A 22951-nucleotide genomic window follows, 5' to 3' on the forward strand; every position below is an offset into this window, starting at 1 on the left:
GCAATGTGTCTCACCATGGACAGACCCTGTTTAAAGAAGGTGTCTCACCATGGACAGACCCCATTTAAAGAATGTGTCTCACCATGGACAGACCCCATTTAAAGAATATGTCTAGGATAACACTCAGAAGCTCCAGTTCAAAGACATTTTATATTTCATGTATTTTAAATTGAAAACACATTTATTTGATTTACTGGCTTTTACACCAATTTATATTTCGAATCTTTAATAAAATGAACATCTGCACAATTCATTGTGCTCTTTTTTGTTGACTTGTTATTTTCTCTATTAAAACATATTCCTGAATTCTCTAGAAAGGGATTGCATGGATCATTATGCAAACTTCTCTAATCTATATGTTAAAGGTAATAACAGGAGGCTGTGTGGTCCAGTGGTTAAAGAAACGGGCTTATAACCAGGAGGTCCCCGGTTTGAATCCCACCTCCACCACTGACTCATTGTGTGACCTTGAGCAAGTCACTTAACCTCCTTGTGCTCCGTCTTTCGGGTGAGGCGTAATTGTAAGTGACTCTGCAGCTGATGCATCGTTCACACACCCTAGTTTCTGTAAGTCGCCTTGGATAAAGGTGTCTGCTAAATAAACAAATAATAACACGTTCGTTGCTAAAGATAATTGTGTTATTTACAACCGTTTTCATTTCTTTTTTTGCAAACCAACCTTTTGTGGGAAGCCACAGAATTATAACCATGCAATTCCCACCAGATGCAAAGTGTTCCTCCAAACACATTGAGCTACTATGAACTGACGAGCATAGATGGGCCAAATGGCCTCCTCTCGCTCCTAAATGTTCTTATGTTATAACGTCATTACGTTTGTTAACCATCTTCGACAGTACAGAAAATACAACTATGCACAATGCGATCCACTCATACAGGGTATGGGTCCATGCAAGTGAAAATAAAAAAAACTGCAGTCCAATGTAGTTTTATTAAAGGTATTGAGTTTAATGATATCAGAAAATACTATTTATTTATGTGCAAAGCTTTACAGAGAATGGAATTAGTGTCTATTACATACAGTCAAACCTCTTTAAAAACAAGCACAGTGGAGGAAACCTGGGGGTGTTTCTTGTAGCACCGGGAATGTGAGAAAGGTCTGTTTTTTCGATGTATCAAAATGCTGGACTGGTGAGCTTTGGAGCTGAGAAAATGCTGGACCTCCTTCATTCCAGTTAAACACAGTGGAGCTAAAGACACACAGAGAAGCCCAGGGGAGTGTTCCAAATGGTATTCCTCACCCTGAAATACACAGCTCAGGTGGTACATTACCAGAGGAGTGACGGGAGGTCCTGTTTTACTCTGAGTTTTACTTCACTATCGGGTCAGTTTTCCTTATGTTACATTTACTGTACTGCACCCACACCTTAATGCCTATGTAACCCGTCCACTCCTCATTGTTAGCACCAGGACTCCAGCTTGTATAAACGGGGTGAACACAGAGGGCTGCTCTTTCTTTTGAAGGGGTTTTGCTGTTACATTTTCAGTCCTTCATTTATGACAAAAAAATAAAATAAAAATTCATGCACTTCAGGCAGTGAGATCCCGGATCTGTTTCCAAACTATACAGTATGTGTTCAGATTACTTCAGATGACCAAAAACATCCCTAAGAAAAAAAGCTCTCCCACAATGTGACTTGTAAACAGTAAGACACAACAGAACACAGTTATCTTATCATGTTACTTCTTCTTCCCTAAAAATAAAGTCTGTGCTTATATACCCGAGGGAGGTATTAACGGTAGGGACGGATTCATTGCTGGTAAGTTTGTTTTACTTCTGGGGTTTACAAAACCGTTCGCTTCTTTGCAGTACCATACCTATGGTGGGAATATTTTCAAGTGCTTAAATTACTGGTTTGTTTTCACATATAAAATTAGCTTTTTATACAAACCAATATTTGTTGGGCTGTAAGATATATATATTTTGTTAATTGTTATTCTATGCTATCTCACACACACACATATTGCTGGTAGATTAAATGGATTGAAGTCATTACTAAAAGACAGTGGCCTCACACACCATGCTATAGACCTTGAAGGTGGGGCAGGTCCAGATTATCCCTGAACACCAAAAACACTGCCTCTGATGCACAGATCATTATGTGAATGCCTTTATAATCTCTCCCAACCCTACTTCAACACTCACTCACTCACTCACTCTAACAGGACAGAATGAAATTCCCAGAAGCACCCAAATAGAATAGAGCTGTGAACCTCTGCCCTGCCCTTCTCGTTGCACGGTTTTGTGCACCCTGCATCAGTGCTGTGAACCCCAGCAGCAAAGCCCTCCTTTACTCCACTAGGCCTCAGACTCCAGCCCCTCCTCGGCTCCATTCTGCACAGCGCCCACCGTCTCGCTCTCCAGCACAAGGAACTTCCCGTCACTGGTGAGAGGCATCGACTTCATCAACAGGGCCAGTGCCTCCGGGTCCTGCAGGGACAGAGCAAGAACAGAGTGAGAATGGGTAAGGACGTCTGCTAAGAAATAAATAACAACAACAACAACAACAACAACAACAACAACAACAACAACAACAACAACAACAACAACAATAATAATAACAAATAATAATAAAACCACAAACCAGGTCATTCACCCCAAACATACAGAGCATAACAGAGCTAACCATAAACCAGGTCATTCACCCCAAACACACACACAGAGCAGAACAGAGCTAGAATGAACAATCCAGAAACCAGGTCATTCACCCCAAACATACAGAGCATAACAGAGCTAACCACAAACCAGGTCATTCACCCCAAACACACACACAGAGCAGAACAGAGCTAGAATGAACAATCCAGAAACCAGGTCATTCACCCCAAACATACAGAGCATAACAGAGCTAACCACAAACCAGGTCATTCACCCCAAACACACACACAGAGCAGAACAGAGCTAGAATGAACAATCCAGAAACCAGGTCATTCACCCCAAACATACAGAGCATAACAGAGCTAACCACAAACCAGGTCATTCACCCCAAACACACACACAGAGCAGAACAGAGCTAGAATGAACAATCCAGAAACCAGGTCATTCACCCCAAACATACAGAGCATAACAGAGCTAACCACAAACCAGGTCATTCACCCCAAACACACCCAGAGCAAGAACAGAGCTAGAATGAACAATCCAGAAACCAGGTCAATCACCCCAAACACACACACAGAGCAAGAACCGAGCAATCCACAAACCAGGTCATTCACTGATTGCGGCTAGACCATTGGAATGACTGCAGATCTGCTTTTAGTTTTCATTCTCTGTCCTTAAAAAGGTTCCGTATTTCTTGTCAAGAAGATAGGACTTAAACAAATACAGTATGTTGTATTTTACCTTTTCTGCCTCAATTAGTTCCTTCCCCAGGCTTATAGTGTAACATATCTGTGAAAGACGAAACAAAGAATTACAAAAACATACAGTGTGTTCAACTGTGCAGGTCACAAAGTTACAGGGACACACACCACAGAAACCCTTTCTATGAGTCTAGGTTCAAAGGGTTCCAAGAAGTTCCAGGTTTGTTTGTCTTAATATCTGAGTGTTATATCCCCCCACGTTTTTCTCCTTAAAACAGCCCAGGACAACTGAAGGTCAGCGGGCATCCTCCGATCCCATGACCAAGCCAACTGCCTTTTGACATACTGACAAGTTAACAGACCCTGAAAGACAAAGGCGCCTGCTTTGAGCTGGCCTGTAGGGGCCGCTTTCGCACAGCCAGGTGACTCGGCCAATCAAGCCTCCCTAACCTGCGGGAGCGCCACAGTCAATGTGACGTTCCCTGTGGAATCCCGAGGGATGAACTCTGCAGAGCCAGGATGCACAACTGAACTGCGAGGCTTGCAGGTACAGAGTGCACAGAGGTACAGCAGGGCAGAGTCTCAGTCGCTAGCGCAGCACCTTCTCCCCCTCCGTGTTGCTCTCAAAGACGTAGGCGCTCAGCGACGGCTCCATCTCCTCAGAGATCTCAGGTCCCTCCACCACGAAGCCCATGAGCCGCCTGTTCTCCTGGTGCGCTGCGAACTGGACGACATCCCTCAGCTGGAACTGCAGAGAGGGAGACAGGCTGCTCTTAGCAGGCATCACCACACACTGCTATAGGACACCAGCATTCATATCAACAAAACAGCAAAGCACACAGGAGGCAGGAGAGATGTACTGCACTGATGCAAGGATTCGTTTGAATGCACATCAATGAAGAAATGACACGACCAAGGAAGATTGTGTACTTACACTTATTCTTGTAACCTGCGTTTGAGGGTCAATCAACCTACAAAGACCAAGGGAGAATAAAAGCAGGTATTCAGAATCCTGACTTTCTAAATATGATTCACAAAGGGACCCTGTTCTCAAATCTTTAACTCATGAGTTATTTAAAGATCGGTTTTGATGATGATAAACCTGATGATTTCAATGAAAATGAAGATACTCATGTGACTGTTCTAGACTGACTGTTTCTTTAACAGCAGTCTAGAAATAACTTCAGTGAATAGGATGCTATGAAAGAAAAGGTATGTTGCATGTTGAAAAGGGTTATGATTTATCTGTGAATTAGGTCTACCTGTTCAGGTTTAAATGTTTCCATAGCAGTGTGAAGTATTAACCTCAGAGGGTGCCGTATTTGTTTCCATTTCATACTATACAACTGAATGGCAATGCATGGAGAGAGGCGAGAGGAGAGAGCTGATGTCAGAAGGAGCCGTCCTTACTGCAGACTCTTGCTGGTCACGATGAGGTGTGACTCCGCGGTGCGGAAGATGTTGTGGATGGCTCGGGCCGCTAGTACCTGCCGCATGGCTTCGTAAATCACCTCCTTGGAGCGATGGGAGCGGACCGCCATGGACCCCAGGAACCGCACCACGAACATCTGGTGCAGGAGGGAGTCTGTAACAGAAAAGCAAGCAGGCTCTTTCTCTCACAAGTCATAGTAAACAACCTAACAATCAGCCCTGAAGGAAGCTCACCTTCAGATTGCGCAGCGCAGTCATCTTCAGATTCTCCAAAGGGATTTGTGCGCCTGGAGGAAAAGAGGAACATTTACTGACAAGCAGACACTAAAACACTTTACATTCCATTCTTTATCCAATAATAATAATAATAATAATAATAATAATAATAATAATAATAATAATAAAAAAACACTTCCCATTACATTATTTATCCAATAATAATAATAATAATAATAATAATAATAATAATAATAATAATACTGCACGTGCTGTAAAATGCTGTGACTTTATTTTGTCTTCAATGCTCCGAGGGGGAGGGGGAGGGGGAGGGAGGGTAGAGTTCTGTTTGTAAAAGTCCAAGGGAAAAAACCCACTGTGATCCAGTTCAGTGCAGTCTAGAAACCAGAGCTTCGTACCTCCCTCCTCCCGCTCGGTTCTGATCCAGGAACTCGGAGGCTGGCAGCATGATGTCAAACTGGATGGGGGTCCCGGGCGTGATCATCTCCAGCGAGTCAGGGGTGTCCTGTGGGGCCGCGCCCGAGGGCTCCACTGCTACTGGCTTCAACCTGCCGCACCACAGACACATACTGTACCAAACCTCTCTGACCAGACTGCATTACCATTGAATACACAAAGGATTACCTATTATATCATCTTCCGTCTTAATCCTGGGGAAATTATATCATACAAGAAGAAAACTGACTTAGGTCGCTGTAGTGCCCTCCATGTAAACTTCTACTATCAGCTATCCACCACAAGTGAACGTCTTCATCACTGTGCAGAGCCGGGCTCGTCTGCATTTGTGGTTCTAGAGCTTTTAACCTCATGTCACCAGCAGGAGACGGACTCTAACGGCAGAGCATCACACAACATTGTCCGTTAAACAAGCAGCGTTTTCACTGTGTCTGCTTCTTACCTCTCAGCACAGGTGTCGTGTCTCTTCTCAAAGCTTGTTATCGGGGTAACTGCCTGTATTGCAGTTTGATTGAGCCTGATAGCAACGGCCTAAGGAGCAAGAGATGGTTATTAGTATTCATTCAATCTTAATTAAAGTCCCTGTGACAGAGAGAGAAGGAATCCAAGATGCAAATCTCCCTCCCAACCAGAAAAGGTGCTGTGTAAGGTTGCTGGTATGCTTCCCCATAGAAAACAGAATGCCTGTTTTCCAAATTCTGTACAAACTTTAGGAACTGAGAAAATGAAGAACAGTCCGAGATCTAAAATTAAAACTACTACCAGAGGTAATTGGCAATTTATGAAGATAATTTGGGGTTTTGCCAAGGATAGCGTTTCCACAGGGTTTGTTAAAGTGGGCAATCATGTTAATTAGCACGACTTTTTATACAAAGGAGAAACGCTCCCAATAAAGGCACTATTACTTTCAGAATAGTGATTGTTTTGGGTTTTTGCTAATGGATGGCTGCAACATCAGGAGCAGGGGGTCTGAGCTCTGCAAAACAAAAAGCTTTGCATATCAAACATGCTCTTCAGCTCTTTACAACACTTTGCACAATGCCAACCTTACAATAACTCATTGAATATCATTGTCTTATATGGAAAGATATCATACAGAAACTCAATAGGGGCATATCCAACACTGGGAGCAGTTAACTGGTCTGCAGTGTTCAGGGCAGTTATTTTTACTAGACTGCTTTAGGGCTCTGCTGTGTTGAAATGGTCCCGCTTGCTTGAGGGCTCTGCTGTGTTGAAATGGTCCCGCTTGCTTGAGGGCTCTGCTGTGTTGAAATGGTCCCACTTGCTTGAGGGCTCTGCTGTGTTGAAATGGTCCCGCTTGCTTGAGGGCTCTGCTGTGTTGAAATGGTCCCGCTTGCTTGAGGGCTCTGCTGTGTTGAAATGGTCCCGCTTGCTTGAGGGCTCTGCTGTGTTGAAATGGTCCAGTTTGCTTGAGGGCTCTGCTGTGTTGAAATGGTCCCGCTTGCTTTTGGGCTCTGCTGTGTTGAAATGGTACCGCTTGCTTGAGGGCTCTGCTGTGTTGAAATGGTCCCGCTTGCTTGAGGGCTCTGCTGTGTTGAAATGGTCCAGTTTGCTTGAGGGCTCTGCTGTGTTGAAATGGTCCAGTTTGCTTGAGGGCTCTGCTGTGTTGAAACGGTCCCGTTTGCTTGAGGGCTCTGCTGTGTTGAAACAGTCCCGCTTGCTTTAGGGCTCTGCTGTGTTGAAATGGTCCCGCTTGCTTGAGGGCTCTGCTGTGTTGAAATGGTCCCGCTTGCTTGAGGGCTCTGCTGTGTTGAAATGGTCCCGCTTGCTTGAGGGCTCTGCTGTGTTGAAATGGTCCCGCTTGCTTGAGGGCTCTGCTGTGTTGAAATGGTCCCGCTTGCTTGAGGGCTCTGCTGTGTTGAAATGGTCCCGCTTGCTTGAGGGCTCTGCTGTGTTGAAATGGTCCCGCTTGCTTGAGGGCTCTGCTGTGTTGAAATGGTCCCGCTTGCTTGAGGGCTCTGCTGTGTTGAAATGGTCCCGCTTGCTTGAGGGCTCTGCTGTGTTGAAATGGTCCCGCTTGCTTGAGGGCTCTGCTGTATTGAAATGGTCCCGCTTGCTTTAGGGCTCTGCTGTGTTGAAACGGTCCCGCTTGCTTGAGGGCTCTGCTGTGTTGAAATGGTCCCGCTTGCTTGAGGGCTCTGCTGTGTTGAAATGGTCCCGCTTGCTTGAGGGCTCTGCTGTGTTGAAATGGTCCCGCTTGCTTGAGGGCTCTGCTGTGTTGAAATGGTCCCGCTTGCTTGAGGGCTCTGCTGTGTTGAAATGGTCCCGCTTGCTTGAGGGCTCTGCTGTGTTGAAATGGTCCCGCTTGCTTGAGGGCTCTGCTGTGTTGAAATGGTCCCGCTTGCTTGAGGGCTCTGCTGTGTTGAAATGGTCCCGCTTGCTTGAGGGCTCTGATGTGTTGAAATGGTCCCGCTTGCTTGAGGGCTCTGCTGTATTGAAATGGTCCCGCTTGCTTTAGGGCTCTGCTGTATTGAAATGGTCCCGCTTGCTTGAGGGCTCTGCTGTGTTGAAATGGTCCCGCTTGCTTTAGGGCTCTGCTGTGTTGAAATGGTCCCGCTTGCTTTAGGGCTCTGCTGTGTTGAAATGGTCCAGCTTGCTTTTAATATTACTTATATTTCTAGATAAGTAGTCCTGCTCTGTTTAGTGCAAAATGTTTGCATTTCTTTGTTTTTATGTGTCTGTGTTTGTTTTAATACACTGTATTACCTGTTGCACAACTGAAATTTGTTGAAATAAAAAAAATAAAAAATAAAAACAGATACATTTATATATAGAAAAAAAAAACACTAGGGGGCAGTATTACTTCAGATTAGCCGAAGCCTTTACCCAAAATAACTTCATGCAAAAATATGTCATCGCAACATATTCTCCTCTTGTGTTAAAGCAACCTTGTGTTCACCAATACCAAGTGCTGTCTTTCACTCGGCAAACAGGTTAAACCCTCAACGTGCATTCAAGTCTGCCAGAGAGGGAACATGGCAGTATAGACAAGGACACGCACCTCTGGGTTGTCTGTCAGGTAGATCTGTCTTGAGATGTTGTTGAGAGAACAGATCCACTGTGGAGGGAAAAGCAGCACAGAGTGGGATTAGTCCATGGCTGTGTATCACGATCACAACCAGACTCCAGCTAATCCTGCACTATACGGAAGGGAATGGTCCACAATGAGTGCTGCTAGGAGTATGTGATTATATGGTAAGAAATCTGATTTTAAAAAGCTTGTTTAGCAGACCTCTATTTCCTAGAGTTTATCTTGAAACTGCACGATTCTTTATTGGAACAGGAATTTTTCTCTAAAGGAAAATCCTGTCTGAAACATCTTTACTGTCCAGGTAAAAAAAAAGAAAAGGATACCTCTTCATATTCCTTTTTACTTTCAGCCTGGAGGGTTATACACCTGAAATAAAAGAGAGCATTTGCTTTTAAATGTCCTTTATTTTAAATAACCATTTCTGACTATAATTAACAATGAACAATTAATACAGATTATAAAATGGCTTTGCAATTTCCAGAGTTCCCGATTGACTGCTGACATTCCGATTCTCATTCCAAACAGGAAAATCACAGTTCCATATCCCATATCCCATACACCACAAGCCATTGTGTAAGCTGTGCCTTGTGCTTCACAATGTACCTCAGGCTTGGGTTGTATCAGTGCAACCACACTTTCTTGTGTGTTTCCGATTACCACTAGTACAGGATCACAACCTGACAAGATTAACTTTCTACTCCCATTACACGAGGTACAGCACTCACCCACTGCCTTCTACGCTGCAGTCTAGTACTCATTCAGCCCACTCCCTTCCACATCCCAGCACAGCACATAAACCACTGAGCTACTCAAACCCACAACCTTTCACACTGCAGCCCAGCACTAACCACTGAGCTATTCAAAACCACTAGCTTCAAGCACTGGCATTTTGCTTGTTTCCATAAGACTGAAGATATGAGGTCTGTAAGGGGAAAGGTTTATGAGCTATACCCTGTTGAAGGAACAGCGGATTTGCAAAGGCATAAAGCATGTTTAAATGAATCAGCCCATTTAAAAGTAGTTTCTACAACAGCTTCCCAGCGTTCCAGCCACCAAGCCACTGAAAACACACTACCTTCCAGACTGCAGCCCAGAGCTCCAGTCACTGATCCAATCAAAAGACACATGTCTGGATGACAATAAATACGCAAGTGTGAATGAATACATCAATACACAAATGAATGAACGAATGAAGGAGCAGCAGGGGTTCAGCGTACATTTTACCGTCCGGGGAGGTGATCTGGAAGCAGTATCTCCGGTCCTCACAGTCCACCGCCATCACAGAGCTGTTGTCGAGGTCCAGGACCATACCCCCAGCCACTGCTCCCCGCGGCTGGCACATCAGGTTCCCTCCCTGAGTGAAGAAGTACAGCCGGTCCCAGGATGTCGTCACCAGGCCTGTTTTACTGGCAAGACAAATAAAGAACAGCAACAGCAAATAAAAACGAGTTTTCCATCCTTAACATGCGGGCAGGTTTCGTGTCTGAACAAATCTGAGTTTAGAGCTGATAAAGTTGTGTCCTTACTTCCGGATGTTCAGGTAGCCAGCCTTCTGTATGAGGTTCCTGTTGATGAGGGGGTTGGAGGCGTCCTGGTCCGGCATGTAGATCGAGTCCTCCACAGACAGCAGCTCCCGCTGGGCCTGCCTCATCGCTTCAGCCTCTGAGTCCAGCTGGCTTTGTATACTGGGGGAACGGGGGGAAACACAGGTACCCAAACACAGTGCACACTGTATGAAGACAACTGATGTTATCAAATAACCCTGGAAAAGGCTTATGCAACTGCTGCTTATACTGTCTGGACACTTCATTTCGACCTGTCGACCTTGACTAGTGTGGAAGGCTGAATGAATTTGGTATTTTACAATAGCATCACTGATTGTGTTCTCCAGGTATACCCTGGGTCCCTTGACTAGTCTGGAAGGCTGAATGAATTTGGTATTTTACAACAACATCACTGTAGACAACAAAACAGCACTTTTTACCCTTTTACTTATATAAACGCAAACATGAATTAGCAAAACTGTGAGTGTGGCACACAGAATGTGCTATTCTCAATAACCTCACTGGTAAGCAGCTCTCCAGATACATGCAGAACTGTGTGCAGCGTGACAGACGTGTGCACGACCGCCTCACAACCCCATTCGCAGGGGAATAAGAAAACTGCACACTCAAAGATCCAACAATTCAGAGGAACATTATACACAAACACCAGCAATCCTTTACCTCTGATTCATGCTAGTGACTGAAGATAAAAAGCTCTCCATTTTCTTTGAAGCCATATCCATTCCTTTCTTGAAAAAGTTCACCTGAAATAATTAAGAATATGAAGATGAGTACAGAGAGGACACACGATGGTTCTAAGCAGGCTGCCCCTCAATGCGTACCGTAACCATTAACTTCAAATCAAAGCTTGGCAAAGACGTTCTTGTGAAGTCACTGCTACAACTGGACCACTGAAACACCCACAGGCACAGAATTAAAGATGGTGCTTGAGAAAGACAATGCGTACCAGACAAAAACCTCTCGCTCTCAAGCATTGAAATTTTTTATCTCGACACAGGGTTGAGCACATTCATCAGAGAGCAGGTACTCGCCTGTGCCTGTGTGTAGCCCAGCATGGGCTGCAGCATGGCCACCCTCTTCCTGTACTGCAGAGCGTTCAGAGCACAGTAATACTGCATGGAGGCCTGGTGTTGCTTCCTCCTGGAATAGGCAACCTCTCCAACCACCTCCGTCTTCAACTGGAAACACGCAGGGGAACGAATCAGAGCAGGATTCCGAGACACACAAGCAGAGAGAGAGAGAGAGAGAGAGAGACATGTGTTTATCCAACAGCCTCTCCTTTACCACACCCACCTTCACACTCCCCTACCCGCTTATTTATCACCTGCCATAGTCATGGGAATGATAATCTTTAGCAGTGCGCGGGAGTCTCTTTAGAGAATTTTTACATATTAGGGCAAGGCCAGAGACACACAAGCAATTTTTTTTGTCAACAAATTTCTGATTGGCAATCGAGTTGCTAGAATAGACCACCATGAGGAAACTTTGCAACTGATCGTTTTTCTCATGATACAAAATGTTTATGGGATGTTAGATGTGTGGAATATAAAGACTGCAATAAAAAAAAAAGAAGACGGATAAAAGGATTTAGCAACCCTCTGCTGTTTCTGCAGCACAGCCACTCAAGTTTTTCTACGTCTTTTCAAAATTATTCAATTACTATAGCAGCTTCTGAAACATGTTTACTGCAAACAGGAGCCAGCCTAAGACGTTATCTTGAAAAGCAATTTGTTAAATACAGGATGACAGATATAAACACAGAAACAAACAGACAGGTAAATGAATGATATGTGTTTGCTACAGCATCGATCTGTGGCTGAGCTGCATGCGACTGTCATCAGTGAAAGAATTGCCTACCTTCTCATTTTCTCTCCTCTTGGGCAGCCTGCTGTACTTTGCCATAGAAGCGTCGTGCTCTACAAGCAAGAGACCAGCAGGGGACAGTGATCACTACAGGAGTTCCAGCAGCAGCAGCAGCTCTCTCTACACTTGTGTGAGACCATTCTTAAAAATATAGTTGGTTTGCTGTAATCTAAATCTTTCAGATTTCTGCACTGAAAACTATACTGGGAGAAACTGTATTTAAAACAGCTTACTTACATTAGCCAGAGAACAAAACCTTTTTTACTCTCTAATGTCTATTTCAGAACCACTCTATGCTACAAGTATATCTTTGCAGTACAAAAAAAGCAGAGGAATAACGGCAAAACAAAAACTGCATTCAAGCTCGAAAACCTACAAAATAAAATCTATTATATCATTTATATACTGAACATACATAAAGAAAAGAAACATACCACTGCTGGCAATAGCGAAAATGTCTTTCAGAGTGCTTATTTCTGAAATACAAAAAAAAAGGATTTAGAAGAATCTTCTATTTTAATTGAAGCTACTAAACTTAAAAAAAAAAAAAAAAACTGAATATCATTGAAGGGCTCTCCAGGGTTCCCACCATGTCTTCGGCCAATCTCAGCCGAACACACCACCAGATTTCACACCATTTCAGTACATCTTGTTTTGCTGGTTTTGCTTGTGCGCTGCAGACGATCACCTGACAAAAACTCTAACAACGTGGATAACGTGTGTGTGTGTGTGTGTTAGTGTGTGTTAGTGTGTGTGTGTGTGTGTTAGTGTGTGTGGGGGGGGTGTGTGTATGTGTGTTAGTGTGTGTGTGTGTATGTGTGTTAGTGTGTGTGTGTGTGTGTGTTAGTGTGTGTGTGTGTGTGGGGGGGTGTGTGTGTATGTGTGTTAGTGTGTGTGTGTGTGTGTGTGTGTGTGTTGTTAAATGAAAACATTGTTTATGCTAAGTTAACATGTACACTTAGACCCTGTCTCTAAAGAGAGTCTTCTCATTTTGCACTCTGTACCTGACCAAAGTGCTCACCAAGACACTCTCACACTACAAGAGAGAAAGGGTCAACCAAGCACATTACTTGTGAAATAAAACCAGATACCCGACAGTACCTGTCAGGTCCTTCTCCCTGAACTGGATCATGGGGAACACCATCCTGTCAGCCAGCTGGTTAGCCAGCTCTGTGTGCAGAGTGTTCAGCTGAAAATATAGAGGGGAGAGAGAGAGAGAGAGAGAGAGAGAGAGAGAGAGAGAGAGAGAGACAGACAGATGAGCAATATTGCAAACTGCGAAGCACTGCAATGATGCATGATAACATGCAGTGAGTTCTTGTTAACTGGATTTGGTAAAAACATGAATAGCCATGCCAATAAAGCATGAGAGAGCTGAACAGTGTATGCATCTTCAACCTCCTGTCTCTCAAAGTCTGTTTCCAGTTTACAAAACTGCAGATGAAACCAATTAAAAACTGGCCTCGATTTTTGTCTGTTCTTAACAACTAATTAAAAAAAAAAAATGTAGCTTATTTTCTTGAGCTAGGCTACCGATGATAATGAAAGTATATAAAGTTAATTCAAAAGCAAACAGTTTCAAAACAAAGCACTGCAGTAAAATAGGTCTCCCTGTCAAGGTGTCCTATAAATAACTCATGAGGTGCGAGAACCATGAAATGAACTGTCAACATTGTGACCAAACATGTGCAGCTGCAATTTCAACCAAGTCTTTTAAACCCACAGGCAGCTGAATCGGGTCTCAGTACTATGTCCTCTCTGACAAGGGCAAGAGCTCTGATACTTTACCTCGTCTACCACTTTTGAAAAGTCTTGCAGAGTGCCAATGACTTCTTCATCCCCTTTCCCCAGAGCAAAATTCTAAAATAAAAAAAAAAAAAAAAGAAAGGAAAGCAGTTGAATTACGGGAGTCCTGACCACAGCATACCTCACAGTGTCAGAAGAACATAAGAACGTTTACAAACGAGAGGAGGCCATTCAGCCCATCTTGCTCGTTTGGTTGTTAGTAGCTTATTGATCCCAGAATCTCATCAAGCAGCTTCTTGAAGGATCCCAGGGTGTCAGCTTCAACAACATTACTGGGGAGTTGGTTCCAGACCCTCACAATTCTCTGTGTAAAAAAGTGCCTCCTGTTTTCTGTTCTGAATGCCCCTTTATCTAATCTCCATTTGTGACCCCTGGGTCGACATTGTCTATACCTTTTAGGATTCTGAATGCTTGAATCAGATCACCAGATGTCCAAGTGTCATGGTTCTCAAAGATCAGAACCAGATATTACAAACCCTGATGTTCTGGTTGCTTTACTCCTCTCAGGAAGCGAGTGGAACTGCTCGTTTCATTTCAAGCACTGTTAGAAGGATATTTGTTTTTCACAAAGGAATACATTCTTTAATGATTCGAATCATGGTGGTGTTTTAATCTGCGGTCGCTGTTCAGATCAATTGAATATCCCGATGCTTTCTGTAATATCTGAACCAAACATCAAAGCTCTGCGCTCTGTCCTGCTTTCACCTCACCTGCTTCTCATACTCCAGAAGCTGCTTCGACAGCTGCTGGGTGGCTAAACTCATCTCATTCTGTAAAAACACAAAAGTCAATAGTCAAGAAACTAAATTCCAAAACCTCAGTCAAGAATACTATTATTATTATTATTATTATTATTATTTATTCCTTAGCAGATGCCCTTATCCAGGGTGACTTACAATTGTTACAAGATTCACATTATTTTTACATACAATTACATTATTTTTTACACATTATTTTTACATACAATTACCCATTTATACAGCAGGGTTTTTACTGGAGCAATCTAGGTAAAGTACCTTGCTCAAGGGTACAGCAGCAGTGTCTCCCACCTAGGATTGAACCCACGACCCTCCGGTCAAGAGTCCAGAGCCCTAACCACTACTCCACACTGCTGCCCAGTTAGTTAAGACAAGCAAAGTGTTGTGACTAGAGCCTATGTGATTTGTGCCAGCAATTGTAAATGAAGCCCATTCTGTTCAAATGTTTATTTATTCATGTCATTTCGATTATAGTATGTCTGCATATAAACACATAGCTTCGGTTGTGCTTTGTTATGTAGGTGGGTTCAGCTTATTTTTAAAAAAATTGATACTTATTTACATCGTTTCAGTTGTGCATTTTTGTAAGTATATGATATACCTGTATATACACAAATGTGTTTATTTCATTTTTTATCATTTTTTGAGGATGCACGTCATGTAATATGTCTGTATATAATCACATTTCTGTTCAAATGTCTGTTTATTTACAATGTTTCGGTTGTGTAGATGCTTTATATGACGTTCCTGAATAAAACTACAACTTATATTCAATTGCTTGACCTTTCATTATAATATTTATGTTGTTTTTAATAAGCCGGTCAAATTGATGGGTCATGCTTGTTCTAGGTGTGCCTATAAATGCGGTCGCTCTAGTGTTAATCCAAATCCTCATTAGCACAGTAGCTGAAGTTTGTAAGTTTGTAAAAAGTTTTATTACGTAATCAGGGTTTTGTTTTTTCTTTCAGAAGACAACCGTGCCAATGATGATGCTGTCGAGTGAAGGGCTTTGAGCCTGTAGTTTCAGCTCTGAACTGCTCTAGTGTGAACTGCAGTACAGCAGCAGACTCATCATTGCGAGATGAGGCCCAAATTCTCTATAGACTGTGTATATTCTGAATGTAAACCCTTTCGAGTCGGTGTGTGGGCTCAGTGCGCAGGTTCAGAAGCACTGACTGAGGCTGGTACTGTATGTTAACTCTGTACATTTGTTTTCAGATAGCCCCAGAAGCAGTGTCTGTGAGAGGTCGTGCCTCAGCTGCAGAATCTGACCATTCCCTCCTTACCTGAGCCCCGAAGACACGCTGCAAGGACTGGAGCAGCTGGTTGGTGTAATCAGTGAGCGTCCCAGCATCCTCTTCAAACACGCTGAGCAAGGAGCGAGTCTGCCCAGGAAACACAAGAGGAAGCACAGGCTTGACAATCACATGTCTCTGAGAAGATTCAATATGCACAAAACAGTGCGCACAGACAGACATGCACACAGGCACACACAGACACAGACACACACACACACACAGGCACGCACAGACACACACACACACACACACACACACACACACACACACACACACACTATGCAAATACTAGATTAGTCATCTGGAATTAAGAAGCACACCATTTTGTGGTTGGGAGTGAGAAAACAATCTATCCCTCACAATCAAAACCTTTGCATACAATCTGAAAACAATCTGAATGCTTAACTTTACAAACAAACCACATGCGTATAGGAAACTGTTTTCAGGGAGTATAAAAGGAATGAAGAACAGGTAAAGCTGGTCATGTACATCAGGCTCTCTGCACTCACTAAACTGAACTGTCCTGTAATCCAAGCCAGGGCATCGCGCTGAAATGTACCCGGACAGCAGCATTCCAAACTGTATTTCCACATGGGTCAATTGACATGTCACTACTAACACTGACCTACAAGTGTACACTCACTGCAGGGCATCACTCACTTCATCTTTCTGCAGAACACTTTTACCCCACAGGTTTGTCATTGATTTCTGATGAAAAGTCAATTGGGAGCTCGTTAGGTCCAGCACTACTCTGCATGTCGGACGGGTCTGGCTGTACCTCACAGGAGGGCACGCTCTCTGCAGGACACCTTTGCCTCTTTTCCACTGTACAACCGAGTCGCGCCGCATCCATACGAGCACCAACCCTGTGGTTAAGGAGAGCCTGGGTTGTTTTTCCACTGTAAAGCCGAGCCGTGCTACTGACATCACACACAATGAAAGCTATTAATTAACTCAGTTTGCCAAAAGATGTGCAAACAAATGGTGTTCAAAAATTAATAGACCAACGCTACAGCTGTATCTTGTATCGCTATATTTTGTAAATATATTTAGGAATGTCTTTATAAAATCAACATAATCCACAAATTTTACTGATAATATCGACTTACTAAAGTTCAGTTAGTTCTGTTGAAGGGAAAACAGAAGGTTTTAAAAATATGATTTGCCAAAGATATCCCGTTTAAGGATAGTTGTTTTTTGTTTGGGTGCTTAAAAAAAACAAGAAGCTGTGTGAGCATGAGAGCTGTAGTTGTATGCATGGTACAGCTGTATAGTATTTTGCTTGACTATATTTTTGTAAATAAGTTTTGTTTTATTTTTCACATTTGTTTTCTTTATATTAATACAATAAAGGTCAAGGATGAGAAATTTGGTAGAATTTTGTGTTTTTGAGTGTGTGAGTTAAGTATATCGTACCCACGGTTTTTGCTTCAAATCGTCAGAAATTCAGGCATAAACGTTCTCATTTCTGACGCACGACTGCAGATCTTCCTGAACACTTCTATTTGCCCACAGAGAAACTAGAGCCTGCACTTCCTCAGCATCCCATGGCTCGGGTCGGATGTGCCAGTGGAGAAGGGGTACTTGAGGGACTCACAGGAATATTGCTTCCTCCAAACTGCTAACATCTTGGTAGTCTGATCACAGTATTTCTGCTTTCAGACAGCAGGCCCTGGGTGAGCTAACACTCTCCGTAATTAAATGCCAGCTAGAGAGGAATGGTTTTAATTAAGTGAGCAAGACACTCCTCCATCTGTATAGTTTCCAGGGCAGTGTGCTTCCACACATCTTATTCACCTTCACTTTCCGAATCGCCCGCAAGGTTAGCGTTTCATACAGTGAGGCAGAATTGCAGCTCACACCAAATTCACATATTGAGAGCGTGTGCCTTTAGTTACTGAGCTCCTTCTTACTGGGATTCCCAGCTCATGGATATTAACAGTGCAGCATCCCATCTTATAACCTGCCTGTCTGACAGTGACGCATTTCCAATCGTTTGCGTTTTACATCACATACAATGCCTTGGGCCACTGACGCAATGTGAAAGATACTGCTGTATATATTATTTATTTAGCAGACACCTTTATCCAAGGCGGCTTATAGAGACTAGGGTGTGTGAACTATGCATCAGCTGCAGAGTCACGTACAATTACGTCTCGCCCAAAAGACAGAACACAAGGAGGTTAAGTGACTTGCTCAGGGTCACACAATGAGTCAGTGGCTGAGGTGGGATTTGAACCGGGGACCTCCTGGTTACAAGCCCTTTTCTTTAACCACTGGACCACACACACATATCTTCGCATATCTTCCGTGATACAGCTGGCAAAATGCACATCCAAGTTTCCACTATTAAAAAAAAGAAAGAAAATAAACAGGTGTGGAGAGTTAATTTTTCCACGCCCATGGTAAATATGTATAAATACATGCCAGACTTACGTATAACCAGTTTAATATCTGGGAAACACGAAAGTAAAACATCACACAGCCTGCCCCCAAGCTATTAAGGGTCTGTTTCTTCACAAGGCAGCACTGTATGCAGTATGCATATTTCACCAGAATAACCCTTCTAAGTTATAATGGTTACATTTGCAAATAGAAAAGATCAAGGAGTTCCACAATCTTTCCATACGCCACATGTGATAAAGAAAGCTGTTGTGTCCATCCACATGTGGAGCTGTGGAACCCCCGCTCCACATGAAGAAAGGCATCGTGTCCATCCACGTGTGGAACCCCTGCCCCACATGAAGAAAGGCATCGTGTCCATCCACATGTGGAACCCCCGCCCCACATGAAGAAAGGCATCGTGTCCATCCACGTGTGGAACCCCCGCCCACATGAAGAAAGGCATCGTGTCCATCCATGTGTGGAGCTGTGGAACCCCCGCCCCACATGAAGAAAGGCATCGTGTCCATCCACGTGTGGAACCCCCGCCCCACATGAAGGCACCGTGTCCATCCATGTGTGGAGCTGTGGAACCCCCGCCCCACATGAAGAAAGGCATCGTGTCCATCCAAGTGTGGAACCCCCGCCCCACATGAAGAAAGGCATAGTGTCCATCCACGTGTGGAACCCCCGCCCCACATGAAGGCACCGTGTCCATCCACGTGTGGAACCCCCGCCGCACATGAAGAAAGGCATCGTGTCCATCCACGTGTGGAACCCCCGCCCCACATGAAGAAAGGCATCGTGTCCATCCACGTGTGGAGCTGTGGAACCCCCGCCCCACATGAAGAAAGGCACCGTGTCCATCCACGTGTGGAACCCCCGCCCCACATGAAGAAAGGCATCGTGTCCATCCACGTGTGGAGCTGTGGAACCCCCGCCCCACATGAAGAAAGGCATCGTGTCCATCCACGTGTGGAACCCCCGCCCCACATGAAGAAAGGCATCGTGTCCATCCACGTGTGGAACCCCCGCCCCACATGAAGGCACCGTGTCCATCCACGTGTGGAGCTGTGGAACCCCCGCCCACATGAAGAAAGGCATCGTGTCCATCCACGTGTGGAACCCCCGCCCCACATGAAGGCACCGTGTCCATCCACGTGTGGAACCCCCGCCCCACATGAAGAAAGGCATCGTGTCCATCCACGTGTGGAGCTGTGGAACCCCTGCCCCACATGAAGAAAGGCATCGTGTCCATCCACGTGTGGAACCCCCGCCCCACATGAAGAAAGGCACCGTGTCCATCCACGTGTGGAACCCCCGCCCAACATGAAGAAAGGCATCGTGTCCATCCATGTGTGGAACCCCCGCCCCACATGAAGAAAGGCACCGTGTCCATCCACGTGTGGAACCCCCGCCCCACATGAAGAAAGGCACCGTGTCCATCCACGTGTGGAACCCCCGCCCCACATGAAGAAAGGCATCGTGTCCATCCATGTGTGGAACCCCCGCCCCACATGAAGAAAGGCATCGTGTCCATCCATGTGTGGAACCCCCGCCCACATGAAGAAAGGCATCGTGTCCATCCACGTGTGGAACCCCCGCCCCACATGAAGGCACCGTGTCCATCCACGTGTGGAACCCCCGCCCCACATGAAGAAAGGCATCGTGTCCATCCACGTGTGGAACCCCCGCCCCACATGAAGGCACCGTGTCCATCCACGTGTGGAACCCCCGCCCCACATGAAGAAAGGCATCGTGTCCATCCACGTGTGGAGCTGTGGAACCCCCGCCCACATGAAGAAAGGCACCGTGTCCATCCACGTGTGGAACCCCCGCCCCACATGAAGGCACCGTGTCCATCCACGTGTGGAACCCCCGCCCCACATGAAGAAAGGCATCGTGTCCATCCACGTGTGGAACCCCCGTCCCACATGAAGAAAGGCATCGTGTCCATCCACGTGTGGAGCTGTGGAATCCCCGCCCAACATGAAGAAAGGCATCATGTCCATCCACGTGTGAAGCTCCAGCCCCACATGGTGAATGCCCATTCTCTTGACCTATGACCTCATTGTTCTCTCTGTGGAGCAGGGCTGGATTAAAGGAAGTGGGGGCCCTACACTAACCCATATTTTGGGGGCCCTATTATGGAGAATGGTGTTATTTGCATATTGGTTAATCCGGCCCTGCGTTGGGGACAGAGAGTGTAAGCGGAGTGAGCCAATTGTATCTGGAGCCGGGGGGAGCGCAGCGGGGGGAGCGCAGCGGGGGAGTTGCTACAGCAGGGTCCTGAAACTGAAATAAAGGAATTCGTAAATTGAGCCTGATTCATACATTTTATCCTGCAGACTGTAGTAGTCGTACTAGGGACGGATCTCTCCCAGATAGAGGACGTGGGGAATTTGGTATTGTACATTAGCAGGCTTGCGTGAGAGACTCAGAGACCAGATATGCTGTAATTGAGAAAGAAATGCCTAGCCTTCATAAAAAGAACAAAATTAACCGAAACAAAGCGTCTGTGCGCCTCTCTTCCTGTGTGTGGGCCTGTCCGCTCACATGCATTTTTTGTAAAGTGTCCCAAACAATCTGTGACCTCGCGGGGCCCCAATTCTGCTGGGGGCCCCACGCTATAGTGTAATTTGTGTATAGGTTAATCCAGCCCTGCTGTGGAGGATGACGTAGTCCTGGACTATAACCTCAGCACCACTCCCAGGCTTGTTTCAAGGGCTTAACCCAGTCTGCTGCTTCAGAGGAACACCAAGGTGTTTGAATGCCAAATATGCACATCACATTACTGTATATGAAACCTACATTACGGTGTGATACATTACAAAATAAACAGAAACATTCTTAGCCTATTATTTTTAAAACCTATCTGCCACAAATAAATTGCCCAACAAAAGACTCAAACATAATGTGTGTGTTTGGAAAATTGATGCATAGAGGCAATTATTATTTATTTATTTATTAGCAGTCACCCTTATCCAGGGTGGCTTACAGTTGTTACAAAGTATCCCAATACAAAATATCCCAATACAAAGTATCACATTACAAAGTATCCCAATACAATCACATTACAAAGTATCCCAATACAATCACATTACAAAGTATCCCAATACAAAGTATCACATTACAAAGTATCCCAATACAATCACATTACAAAGTATCCCAATACAATCACATTACAAAGTATCCCAATACAAAGTATCACATTACAAAATATCCCAATTCAAAGTATCACATTGCATATATTATGTGTTGTACAGATACTGTCCTCAGATGTGCTTTAAAAACAACATTGTACATGCTTATTCTTGCTCTGTCCCATTATGTTAGATTCGATTGACTATTAAAAAATACAATAATGAATGATGAGCAATGCATTCTTGACTGGTAGTCCGCAGTAAGGTGTGTTTCAATACAGAGACTCTGTCTCCTAAGTTCCCACGTTCTAGTGCTAAACGTTAGGAGAGGGATGATTTGTTTTTGCAGCTGTCTGGATTGTGGAAGCAGTCTAAACACATCACAGCCTGGCAATCAACAGTGCATTCTTCTTATTAATTTAGTAGATCATTCGTAAGAGAGCAACGCTCGGCGCGCTGGAAAGGGCGTTCACAGTCATTTTTGAAGTTGCTACTTTTTCTATCAGGAGAGAGTTGTATTGTACTCCAGTAGAGAGGCCTGCACTCCGAGCATACTGCACGGACGCGTTTTTCCGATTCGGTCAATAACTACAAAACGATGTCCCTTCCTGTACGGCCTAGCATTCCAGCACACGGAAAGTTTTTTGTTTTTTTTTCATACACACAGGGCATGCATTTTTTATTATTATTTTATTATTTTTTAATTATGACTTTACATTTTGCTTATACGCATTTTTTACTCGATGTAAAACATAATTAGGTTGTAAAGGAAAAGAGAAATGAAAGGATAGGAGACGAGTTTTAAACTCCTTGATGTTTTTTTGTTCTCCACGAGTCCGTGTTAGTGCATAACATGGATGCAAACACAATACTGAAACTGGGCAAGGTTTCCAAACCGCATATATGCGAACAACAAAGCAAGCAATAACATTACCGCAATAACACAGAGCAGACATTGACAATCGCGATATCTTTGTAAAAAAGCTAAGCAAATGAAAACATTTAACGGCGCTGCACAGAACCTCAGAAGACTATAGTTACTTAATAAAGCCCTGTAATGGGGGGTGCGCAGCGTACTGTAGGTACCAAAGTTTTAACGAATATGTAGTTAAAGAAAACACAGATATTAACCGTGGTATTGTTCTCATATTACCTGAGGACTGTCCTGTAACGCGTCTTCCAGCAGCAGTCTGTGGACGGCCGGCATCTTGATCACAGCAGATGGTTTAATAATTTAGATTTTCTTTCTTTGTTTTAATCCACTCTCCCGGCGAGCTCTCTGTTCCACACGGGCGACACGTATTGTATAGGATTCGGTCTGTCTGCAGCCAAATTCACTGAGTGCCAGTAACAAGCTAAACCTGTCTACTGCGCCTGGCTCTGCACTGCACAGCACCTACACTGACACAACAAAAACACACGTTTGCATTAATGTCTAGTGTTGGGTTTTACTTTATTTTCGAACTAATACATCATATTGTATTATACTGTTGCCTAGATTGATACAGCTGGTAGCAGGCGCGTGATACAGTGACAGTGCTTCCAAGCTGAATACAGAGGTTATGATTTTAAAAAAAAAAAACATACAAAGTGGTGACTCTCTTCCGCCACACCTGTAACCTGTAACCTGTACAATGACTGTCGT

The 22951-nt window shown here is 44.3% G+C and overlaps 1 protein-coding gene across 2 annotated transcripts; it reads right to left on the reverse strand.

Moving 5' to 3' along the window:
* Window positions 1–942: 942 nt before the first annotated feature.
* LOC117415889 (DCC-interacting protein 13-beta-like) lies at window positions 943–22951 on the reverse strand. Of its 2 annotated transcripts, XM_034026802.3 has the most exons (22): window positions 22460–22951; window positions 15770–15868; window positions 14436–14495; window positions 13708–13779; window positions 13021–13108; window positions 12354–12395; window positions 11914–11972; window positions 11088–11234; window positions 10717–10799; window positions 10018–10176; window positions 9709–9897; window positions 9567–9620; window positions 8815–8857; window positions 8462–8518; window positions 5882–5970; window positions 5382–5531; window positions 4981–5033; window positions 4726–4900; window positions 4250–4286; window positions 3917–4063; window positions 3356–3403; window positions 943–2449 (listed from the first exon to the last, which is right to left on the reverse strand). In XM_034026802.3, exons 1-22 carry the CDS (start codon window positions 22511–22513, stop codon window positions 2318–2320), a joined length of 2037 nt encoding a protein of 678 aa, XP_033882693.1. In that variant the 5' UTR covers window positions 22514–22951; the 3' UTR covers window positions 943–2317. The 2 variants fall into 2 exon arrangements, with proteins under 2 accessions (XP_033882693.1, XP_033882694.1); XM_034026803.3 differs by lacking the exon at window positions 9567–9620 and having other exon boundaries at window positions 22460–22948.

The sequence above is a fragment of the Acipenser ruthenus genome, chromosome 7, assembly GCF_902713425.1.
Source record: "Acipenser ruthenus chromosome 7, fAciRut3.2 maternal haplotype, whole genome shotgun sequence".
Lineage (NCBI taxonomy): Eukaryota > Metazoa > Chordata > Actinopteri > Acipenseriformes > Acipenseridae > Acipenser > Acipenser ruthenus.

Bases quoted from the DNA above. Each gene is read 5' to 3' on its own strand.
- LOC117415889 (XM_034026802.3), bottom strand. From the start codon at position 22,513: ATGCCGGCCGTCCACAGACTGCTGCTGGAAGACGCGTTACAGGACAGT. The intron at 11,973-12,353 runs GTATGTTTCTTT...TCTTGCTTGTAG, and splicing joins TTTCGCTATTGCCAGCAGTG to AGCACGACGCTTCTATGGCA. The intron at 4,901-4,980 runs GTGAGCTTCCTT...TTTCTGTTACAG, and splicing joins CTGCGCTGCGCAATCTGAAG to ACTCCCTCCTGCACCAGATG.